Here is an 11,013-nt window from a genome sequence, read left to right as displayed (position 1 = left end):
TGGCGTACTCCCGCTTGCCACGCCGGGGCTGGACGAGCCTCGGCAGCATGCGCCTGCGCTGCCTGCACGCCTGCCTGCCTTCTTCCTCCTCCTCCTCCTCCTCCTCCCGGCCCCTCCTCCCGGCTTTAGCGGTGCCGGCTGCCGGGAGCGGGCGGCCGGCGGGGCCGCTGCCGTCCGTGCCCCCCCCCGCTCCCCGGGGTTATGCCTCCCGGCCGGGGCAGGGACGAGGTCTCCGGCAGGAGCAGGGGGCGGTGATACCCCCCTAGACCCCCCCCCTACACCCCCCCCCAGCCCTCCCGCCCCCGGGTGCGGCGTGGGGAAGGGGTGCGCGGCCGCTCCGCGGCGGGGGCGGAGGATGAGGAGGGTGAGGATGAGGATGAGGATGATGAGGATGCGGCGGGCCGGAGCGGAGCGGGGGTACCCGGGTAGAGTCTGGCTGTACTGCTGGCTGCTGGGCTGGCAGGCGGCCGCCCTGCAGCTGCCTCCCTGCGAAGAGGTGAGATTTTTCCTCCTCCTCCTCCTCCTCCTCCTCCTCTGGGGTTTTCCCTACCCGTGGCAGGGGGTTGGGGATGCACGGGCGCGGGTGGAGGGTGGCACCCCGGGAAGGGGGGGGGGTGTTGCTGGTCGTTGTTGCTCCCCCAGCGCTGTCCGTGGGGTCGGACCCACGGAGAAGGACCCTCTGCCGCGGTGCTGCCGGGGGCTCTGTGGGGCGGCCGAGCTCCCCCCTGCATCACGCGTGGAGCGGCCCCCTTAGCCGTCGGTCGCGAAGCCCCCCCCGGGGTTGTTGCTGCTCCCTTCGGTGCGTGGAAATAGCAGGGCCCCCCTCCGAACGAGGAGGGGCTCGCTGCTTTTCTAAATCCCGTGTTAAATCCGCGCAAAAGGAGGAGAGTAAGGGGGGGGGGGTGTGTGTGTGGAGGTGTCCCGACCTCCCTGTGTCAGGCCGGGGTGTCCTAGGCTGAGCCGAGTGTGTGACATGGGGAGAGAAACTTTCTGCCTCTCTCCTGCTATAAAAACCCGAAACAGGAGGGACTTGGTGTTTTTGGAGCAGGGACCGCTCTGCGGGGCTGTGCGGGATGTGGGAGCCAAGGCTGCCGGACAGGGATGCCCAGCCCTGGGTGGCCCAGGAGCCCCGATGGAGGGGACCAAGGCTGAGCCTCTGCTCCAAGGTTTCCATCCACACTACCACATGCAGGGAGATCCTCTCTGCTGCTTTTAAAGAGCAAGCGGGTCTTCCCTGTGTTTTAAATCTAGGTGTAGGGGTGAGAAGGCTGGGTACCACCTTCCAAAACAGGTCTCGGTGGCTGGGGCACTGCTCTAGCAAGCAGAAACCTGTAAGTGGGTTGGCAGCGGTCAGTCCCCTTTCTCCTACCCCTCCGAGGATGCTCTGGAAACAGAGCTTCCTCACCTCTCCTACTGCAGTTGCGCTGTTTAGCAAGAAATGATTTGTATATGCTCAGACTGGGTTGGGGGTGGGTGACTGCAGCCAGGTCGGAGCACTCGGCTGGCGAAGGGTCCTGATCCATGTTTGGGGGGCTATTGTAGTGTGGGACCTCCTCTGCTGGGGGTGCAGAAGCCCATGTCTCCTCCCTGTGGTGAAAGCAGGCATCCCTCACCCGGGGAATATTCCCTCTTTGCCTATTGAATTGACTTTTTGTCTTCCAAGTAGCAAAGCCTCAGTGGGAGAGCTCAGTGCTAGTCTAGCATGGGAAATCTTGCAGTAGGGGGACATGTGGGATACCCAAATCAGTGGCTGTTTTGGGCATGTTTCTCCTAAACGTTGGTCAGCCTCAGAGACAGAGATTTATGTAGTCACCTGCTTTGAATTACCTATCTCCCTTTTCAGCTAGTGAAGGCAAACAGGCCCTTCTAGAGCTGATCTCATCCTAAACTGTTTGCTTAAAAAAATGAACCTCTGCAGATGGTGAGAGGTGGCAGCTGAATCTAAGCAGAGGTACCAAAGGCGCAGAGCTAGTATTTTGAGCATTACATATTGGGCTTTACTTGTGCAAATTCTCTCCTGTGCCCCACTTCTGTGCCCCTTTGGATCTGGACCTGAGTTCTTTTGCTTTCTTTTCAGAAGGATGGACATTGTTGTTTTACTTTAGTTTCACTTTCTTTGAGACAGAGACATCCCTCACTCACATGGTTCAAAAGCTGTACGTTACTTGTACTGGTGTGTATGTGCAGCCATGCAATCATATGTCCCAGGGAATATAATTACAAACATGTCTGGATGGAGAGGGAAAAAAAAAAAAAAAGCTTGCAAAGAACCAGGGTAGCAGATCAGCTGATTTACAAAAAGGAAGAACAAAAGTTAATAGTTCATGTAAAACATGGCTAATACCTGGCTATTATGTGTCAGTCTCAAAACTTTGCCGTTTGCCCTAATTCAGCCTAATTCGAGTGAACTGGGTTTATTGCCATTAAAATCATGACAGCTCCCGTTGTGATTGACTCTGGTTTGGGCAGACTCAGACAGGGATGAAGTCGCGCAATGAGAAAGCACAGCCTGTTAGAGGGTATTGCAGTCCTTTGAAGACTTAGTAAAGGTCTTACTGTTTTACACCCAAAAGGCTTGAGAAGCACAAGGCTTAATGCACTGGCAGGTGGTTAATTTTGAATCTATAGGGGATCTTTCCTTTAGCTGCACTTTCCCCCCTCCCTTCCCTGACAGCTTGTTTTTCTGTTTCCTCACTGTTATGAGAAATACGGCTATCTGCCAGTTTCTGAGATTTCTGCACTGGTACAGCATTTGGAGCAGTGGGATCTCTGGCTATGCCTGAGGCTCCATGGTGCTCTGATAACATAGATAGTAAAAATAATAATGTATAGCAATGTCACTTTCCAGAAACCTTTTTGTCATTGGTTTCTTTCATCAGGGACTGTCGTAGTTCAGCACTTTAGGAAAGGTATGTTTGTGCTGCAAACCAAGTGTATGAGCAGCTCAAATGAGTATTCCTGTGGGTTTTTGGATTAAATTGATATAGCCATAAGCTTCTGGCATAATAGCGTTCAGTCCAGGCTGTGGTGTCCGTTACCATCACGAGCTTCCCCTGAGCTCTCTGATGCCAGCAGCTAGTTTGAAGGTGATTTAGGTTCATCTTCAAGAGATGGAGGCAGACTCTGGGCTTGGATGGCCGCGGTACCTCTGGGGTGCAGAAGCTGGGGACACCCACTGCTGTATCCTGTGCTTCTGGTGACTTGGTAACTTAAATTAGGACAGTGGTAGAAGAATAACTGCTTGGTGAACTCTTTCTGCTTATGCCAATGATGAACGGGATACTAATGCAAATGTTTCATGTGTTGCATAAATTATGACTTCAAGTGGAGTTGATGACACCCGTGTTTTTCACTGCCATTAAATACACATTCAGCTATTATGATGGAAATGATGAGATGTTCATGCCCACCCCCCCTGCTACTGCAGAGCATCTTTGCTACATCTTGTTTTCCAGTGTTTTATGCTTTTTCTAAACTTTCCAACTGAATGAATCTTCTTTGGCTTCCCCTTAGAATTGCCCAAATCTGAAAAGATTTTGCTTTTAGGACATTTTAACTGATACTCAGCCTAAATGGATCTTCTCTTTATTTCATCATTCCTTTCTCTCTGTTGTTTTTGCAACCATAAAAAAAAATCACTGAGTGACTCTTCTCTTACTTCCCATTCAGCCAAATTGTTTGCAAAGAGAGTTATGGAGTATCTGAGCTGCTGGCAAAAATGTTTTCTTTCATACTCCCTGTTTGATTCTCAGTTACTATGCAGATTGAGAGCAAACACATATGGTTTTGGTACAGATAATAAACGTGATTCCGCTACATTGGATGGTTTACCTGCCATTTCAGTAGGTAGGTAAACCAAATATAGGATTATAAAGTGACTAAGTGAATGGAAAGGGTAATGTTAAATGCCTTCTATAAGGGAAAGTATTTTTGTACTAGTCTGCTGGAATACTTCTGGAGAAGATAAAAATGATAGAAGAAATTTATTTGGACAATGAAAACATCTTTTATAAAATCACTTGCAAGACAAAGCCAAGGAAGTCTTAAGGAGGGAGGGGAAGCATGAACTTGAAACTGGGCCAAGTACAGCGGATTAAGTATGTTGAATTTTGTCAATTTTCATGATGACAAAAGGTTAAAAAAATGGGGTGGGTCTAATTTAAGTGTGAAGTATTTTAAGGGTATTAGTATCTTAAAGCAAGGTACTAGGTAGTAAGCTAAGCAGCCTGGGAAGCAAGGTGAAGTTCTGTCTCTCCATGTAAAGGATGGAGAGGAGATACCTGTCAGTCTTGGAAGGACGTTATGTAACAAAGCTAGATAAAAGTCAGCATGCTTGCCACCCGATATACGCGGCAGGAATAACAGGGATGTCTGCCGGAAGGAATCTGAGTATCTTACACACTCTGATATTGTAAGTGAACTGTACCTGCTTGGGAAGAGGGTTGGGGTCATTGTGGATGGCTCTGTAGAGACAGCCCATGTGCTCATGATGAAATAAGTTGGACGGATGATAAAAAAAAAGAACAAAACATGTAAGAGTGTTTTTGTGCCTTTTCATTAGCGCTCAGGAACCATGAATGTTGTGTTTGTTCTTTGACTGGTTAATAAGCATATAGTGATCACAGCAGAGGGTGGTGCTGTCTAAGTAAGAAGGGAGTAACTTGAGGGAGGAAGAGAAAGAAGAACATGCATTAATGCATGGGGTAGAGAAAATTAATGAGATGCAAATCTTTAGGACAAGGTAGAAATAAAAAGGCTTTCTGTGCACTTGAAGGGGTAAATGTTATTACTCTTAAAAGGTAATACTTTTTTCTTTTCATGTAACTGTAAACAACCTCTCGATCTCTGGGATTCATTTAGTCTCTGTTGGCCTTAAAACCTCTGAAGGGATTAGCTCATTGCTAAACATTTAGGAGGGAATTCTCCTAAGTCTGTTCCCTCGCTGTCCCTTATTGGTACCCTTGTCCCTTTCTCTGAAGCATCTGCACTGGCTATTTTGGCAACAAAGCAGGAGCTATCTATACCAGCTGCTGGGGTGATCCAATGTTGTATTCCCTGATTTCTAAACACCCTGAAACACCTTAGACTCTTAATTTATGAACAGTTCATAGTCAGCAGAGGCGGCTGTGGAAAGAGTCCTAGTCAGATCATATTATTTTTATCACCTCTCGCTATGCAGACTTGTGTCTTTGAGGTGAAAAGAGAAATGTACAGCTTCCATTTGCCACTGTGATGGATGGTCATAAAGATGAGGAAAGAAGAGCAAAAAAACCATGCTATAAAACTGCTGACAATAAAGTCGATGGAGTGGAAACAGGTGCACAAAAGGTGAGAAGACAGATGCTGAGACACAGGTGCCACAGCAGAAAGCATTGCCACTGCAGCAGGTAGGCAGACCAAGGTGGGAGGTGGGGGGAAGCACAGGAGGAACCGGTGAGGTGTCAGAATTGAAACCTGAGAAGGAGGACAGATGCTGGTATAAAAAATGGAAAGTGAGCCATGGTCATAATGATTCAAGAATAAGAAAATTAGGCACAGTGGAAACTGCTATAACAGACCATAAATTTGAAAGAGTAGTAGACATTAAGCCAACACAAGATTGCATTTCTTCCACTATCAAACACCACTTGGTCATTCAGGATGAGTATTTATCATCTATAAAAAAGCCCATGATTTTATTTTCTTCTCCCCCCCCCCCCTTGTTCCTCATAACTTGTGTAGATTTAGGGAGGGCGAGCTTGGACAGGAGCTCTGCTGGGGTTCCTGACACATCCATGCATGGTGCTGGTGGAGACCATCGCTGAGCTGGGTGCCAGGATGGGCGTATGCAGTGATTTGGGTTGCCAGCTGCCTCCTCCGGGCCACATTTTCCACCGGCTGTTTGTTGGGAAGGCTTTAGCAGTACTGTGCATTGCTTTATGCTGGCTGATGACCTGGGTCAGAAACGCTGGAATCACTTGAAGGGAAAGCCTTGCCTGGAAGTGGGACCCCACGCTCAGCAAAGACATTGGCAGGGCTCCCACCGACCGCAACGACCGCGGGGCAGAGCCAGGGGTTATCGGGACTTGCGGGGCTCACTCTGTGGGCAACGGGGAGATGCCATCAGAGCAGGCTTCCCCCATGTCATATGTGTAAGTTGGCTATCGATGCCTGCTGAAGGAAGTTAACTAACGGTTAAGTAGAAAAAAAAATTTAAAAAGCGGAGAAGAGATATAGGTTGGTAACAAGAAAGGCAGCCTTGAACCCCTCATGCTTGAGATGGGAAAGAAACAGTGTTTGGGAACAGGTCCCACATGCCTCCCAGATGTCTCCAAGGTTTTTCTAGGCGCTGCTACTGTGAAGGTCCCGTGCTGGTATCCAGCATGGCTGTGTCTTTCCTAACTCTTACACCTACTTGGAAAAGAGTGTTCCTCCCACTCTCCCTTGGTAATATTTTAGCTCTTATCCTGGACCTGAAAAATCTGTTTAGGTTTTGGCTGCTTGTAGTGGAAACATTTTGGTTTTCAGCCTTTTGAAAGAGAAAATCTCTGGTTTTGAAGAAGAGGAATAGTTAAAACCCCTTTTTTTGACAACGTCCTTTTTTAAAAAAACAAACAAACAAACAAAAAACTTTCAATTGCAAAACATTAGCCAAATCTAATAACGACCTTGCTTCACAAACATTGTGATGCTCACTTTTATAAATAGCGCCGGACAGTAATTGCTGTGCACCTGGGACACAGGCTCACAGCTGATTTAAGACGATCTAAGATGACACGTGCAGCTGAGCTGCTGGCTGCCCTGTGTTGCTACTGACGATCCTGTCTCTGTGTGCTGAGTCAGAGCAAACGTTGACTCGGCTGAAAACTAACCTGCCAAAAAAAAAAAAAAAGGAAAAAAAAAAAAAGAAAAGGGTTAGTGTTTAGCTGGGTGTGTGGCAGAAATGATTCAGTGTTTAGTCTCTGAGGGGCTACAAGTAGTGCAGGAAGCTTTGGGACCCACCAGGCACAAGGCTGGTCCCCTGTTATTTCTAGAACATAGAATTTTGGTTGGATAGAGCTAGCCTGGGTTTACACTGAGATAATGGCAAGGGGATTGTATTTCCTGATATAAGAAGAAGAAAATGAGAGATTTGTGTGTTAAAGGTGTGAAAGAACTAGGTTGTTGCTCTCTGTTGTGGAGGTCTGTGCTCTGGCTTCAGAGATGCAAGTGCCATCTCTGTAAGGAAAGGTGGCTGGCTGTAAGATATGTTTTCAATGAAAAAAAAAATAATTTCAGATGACAGGCTATTCCCAAGTAGAAAATTCCTCTGACAGAGAATTTTTACTGCTACAAAGAGAGGGCAAATCACTCATCCCATTTTCCCTTGCTGATATGGCATTAACCTCTCTTATCTGTTAGTGTTTTATGGTCAAGAAATGTAACACATAACAGAGATGGTTTATGGTGGTACTTGAAGATTATTGGACAGTACCTACAAAAATGATAGGAACTGTGTTATTTGGTGGTGAAAATGCTGGGAAGCTCAGTTTTCATTTGTTTAGATTTCGTTCCACCTTAGAGGTGCAAATATTTTCCAGGGATAATCCACAGGAAAGTGGCTCAGGGTGTTTGGGATTGGTTAAAAGGATATGCCCATCCTGCCGAGTACAGGAGCATCAGGAGAAGAGATTCATGTAAACAAGGTGAGCTGCTCCACAACACTGGACCTCTTTCAGTTACCAGGGTAGACACAGCCAAAAGAGCTATTTTTTATATAATAATTACCAATGTGGGTTACTAATGCTAATCTTATAATCCAATTTGATGAAAGCCCCCTGCTTTGGGGAAAGGGTGAACTTTCCCTCTGAGGTTGGAACTGACCTGAACATGCTTAGAGGTATTTTTGATGTAATGAATATGGTCAGAAAATTGAAATGCATCAGATAACCAAGCTAGAGGAGGAAGCGATAGGGAGTGCAAAACCTGAAGATTCCATTAACATAATTGCTGCTGGCTTGATAAAGTACACTATACATTTAACAGTAGAGAAATCAGTGTCTAAACTGATTGTACTGTCCCAGAAAACTAAAATGCACTGAGGTGGCAAATTTTAGCAGCAAACTCAAGGGTAAAGGTGAGCTAGACCTCAGCTGTTGACTCTTAAAGTGTTAATTTCCCATAGTGTTTCTTGTGGCATGTGAAATCCTTCTGTTTTTGTACTTACTCTCTGAAGTTTCTCAAAGGAAGATCTTCACACAGGCCGGCTGTGTTTTATACACACGTAGCGGTGGTGCTGTGTCTTTTGAGAGATGTACGTCAGAAATGGATGACTTCTGATTTTTCCCAGCCTTTTATATCCATGGCTCCCTCCTGCTGGCAGGTCAACAGTGCTGATCAAATGCTGCTTGTTTCTGGTTACCTGCTTTTTATCTCCAGCTCTGTGGTTCCTTAAAGCAAATGAAGAAAAAGAAAGATTTCCCAAGACAGTTCTTTTCTTTGCTCTTTTGTTTGGTCTTATTTAGTCCAATTTTTAAAAAATTCAGACTTCTCTTGAAAGGAAAGAAACAGGGGCCCTAACCAGACTCCTTTACAGCAGGATTTATGCTTGCACAGAGGGAATATGAGCCGACGTGCATCTCAGAGATGCTGGGAGGAGGCTGCTCTGTAGAATTGGAGAGGATAAACGATTCAGCTCTTCACACCGCACCTTTATTGGCAAGCACCTGCCATGCAGACCTGCTGATGAGCAGCTTGTCTTGCCTTGTGATGAATGTCAAGTGTCCTGGTTAGTAAGGTAATGGCTGTCTCCCCTAGAGCTGCTCAAGTAATAGCTGAACCCAGGCCAACTGTGTCCTCTTCCAGAAGACCAGACAGGGTGACTCTGTCGATTAATGCCTGTTTTTGATGCTGAATATAGGATTCACCAAGACTCTGAATTCTCCTTTTTTTGGCTGGAAGCCCACTGTGCTCTGTGTTAGCCTCTGCATGGTGAAAGGCAGGGGATCCAGAGGCATTGCTCAATCCTGCACCAAAGCAACATGTCCTGTTAGTGTCAAGGCATCCTTTAAGGGATGCACAGACCGGGTATCACAAATAGTTCAGCACTGAGACTTGCAATCCTACTGAAATAGCTGTGATCGATGATCAGAATCCCACTCAACCTAGCTAAGAGGAGCCATAATATAAAAAAGAATCAATTCCCATATCTTTTTGTTTTGCAGTATTTTTAACTGCACTTAAAGCCAACCCTACTTAAATGTTTGCTGGCTTCTCTGAAGAGTCATTGCTTTTTAGTTCCAGCTTTTAAATTAAAAAAAAAAAAAAAAAAAAGCTGATTTGCAGCATTGCCCATCGCAATACTGACCTGCTAATCTCTTGAACTGCTTTGCTAAACAAGGGAAAAGATTTCCTTAAAGCCTCATCATGTGGTTATGCAGGAATCGCAGCTTTCATTTAAAAAGGGGGAAAGGAAAAGGTAAGTCAGCCCCTCAGTATTGCAGAGAAGAATTGGAAAATGTGAATCTCGTGAAGCGAAAACCTGGAAAATTAAATGAACTGGAGCTAAGTTGCATGGTGTTTTAAGGTCCTGTGGCACTTAAATAAGTCATATGAATTTGATGGGGTGGAAGCAACGATGCCTGACTCAAGGTTCTGGGAGGCTTTATGTGACTGTTACTGAAAGTACAATCCGACTAACAAACTTTGCCATTATTCAACTTTAGCGTTTACACTGTAGATAGTCTGATGGGGAGATCCAGTGGCACCTCATTGGGCACTACACATGCTGGAAATAAAAGTAAATTATTGGGGCAAAATCCTGCTTTCATAGGCAGTCTCCAGCCTGCTAAACATGATGGGCCCGAAGAGCTCTGGTCCTCAAACTGTCAAGATTGCCCCAAAGTTTGTTAATGTGCTCCCTGACATGGATTTGCCCATGAAAGCTGGCACAGGATGGGACATTGCAGTAGAAGCTGTGATGAACTCCCACAGTAGTCCTCCAGTTAGACAATAAAGATGAGCGGAGGCAGTTTTGTCATGGAATGACTGTAACTGGGCAGTTACTTGAATACCTATCATGTTAGGAGGGCACGTAGCACCCTCGTAGTTCTTCAGAACAGCAGAAAATAAGTGTGAACAGAAAACTTGCTCCAGTGATCCATGCATAGTCCAAGCATGAGATCCTGGTGTTGTGGAAGTAGCTGAGTGCTGGGCAGAACCAGCATTTCATACCACGAAAAGGACTTATCTTGCTTTTAACTGTACAACTTAGGCATCTAGTCTGACCTAAATGTCCGGTTGTCAAGACAGAGGCAATTGCACTTCAAGACTAATTTTTCCCATCCTGAAAGGGTGCTGTGATTTTTCTGCTGAATGTGCCCATTTTCTTCCACTGACTACAGAGGGACTCTGGCTTATGTCAGGTAGATGCTCAACTTTTAGTTATCTAAAGTAAAATTAATCTGGACCCCTCAGGGGAATTAATCTTCACTGTAATTTAATTACCTTAGCTGTTACAGAAGCTACAAGGCTGCTTTGCAGTGCTCTGTAAGCTGCAGGGGTGAAGGTGTTTTGATAAGGCTGAGGCATCGCAGTGGTGGAGCTAGGTCTCCGCAATGACCTGATTACACTGGAGAAGGGACCTAAATCTTTGCCTCTGAACTGCTGAATTAAAATGGAAGCACAGCAGGAGCACAGCCTTGGTCCTTAGTTCTGGAGAGCTATTTGTGAGTAAAGAGTTTTATTGTTTTGCCTTGTAGCGGCTTCCTGCAAAAGGCACGTTATCACACAGCAGAGTCCCTTCCTATCCAGGGAATAATTAACATCAAGCTCGTGCCAGTGTAAATTTCTGTCTATGATATATGCAGGATTAAACCTAACATGTAAGCTTGCTTGTAATGATCAGCTTGTAATTTATTGCAACTGTTTGTCAAATGGGCTAGACCTTGTATTTGGATTTAATTTCCCAGTGCAAAAAGGTGGGTGTTCAATTTATGATTGCTTACAATGTGCATGATTACAGGCTGACTGCATTACCCGGGCAGGAAAACCAGC

General features: G+C 46.0%; 1 protein-coding gene across 2 annotated transcripts in view; it reads left to right on the top strand.

The window, feature by feature from the left end:
- Positions 1 to 237: 237 nt before the first annotated feature.
- The window catches only part of ELAPOR2 (endosome-lysosome associated apoptosis and autophagy regulator family member 2), a 105,741-nt gene continuing 94,965 nt past the window's right edge, over positions 238 to 11,013 (top strand). Inside the window, exons 1-2 of one of the 2 annotated variants that reach the window (XM_052790131.1) lie at positions 310 to 324; positions 364 to 496. In XM_052790131.1, coding sequence (XP_052646091.1) covers positions 371 to 496 — 126 coding nt within the window. In that variant the 5' untranslated portion in view covers positions 310 to 324; positions 364 to 370. Of the gene's footprint in view, positions 497 to 11,013 lie in introns of both variants that reach the window. The other variant, XM_052790130.1, reaches the window with a different exon arrangement.

The sequence above is a fragment of the Harpia harpyja genome, chromosome 6 (assembly GCF_026419915.1).
Source record: "Harpia harpyja isolate bHarHar1 chromosome 6, bHarHar1 primary haplotype, whole genome shotgun sequence".
Lineage (NCBI taxonomy): Eukaryota > Metazoa > Chordata > Aves > Accipitriformes > Accipitridae > Harpia > Harpia harpyja.
This window is presented reverse-complemented; position numbering and strand designations above follow the sequence as displayed.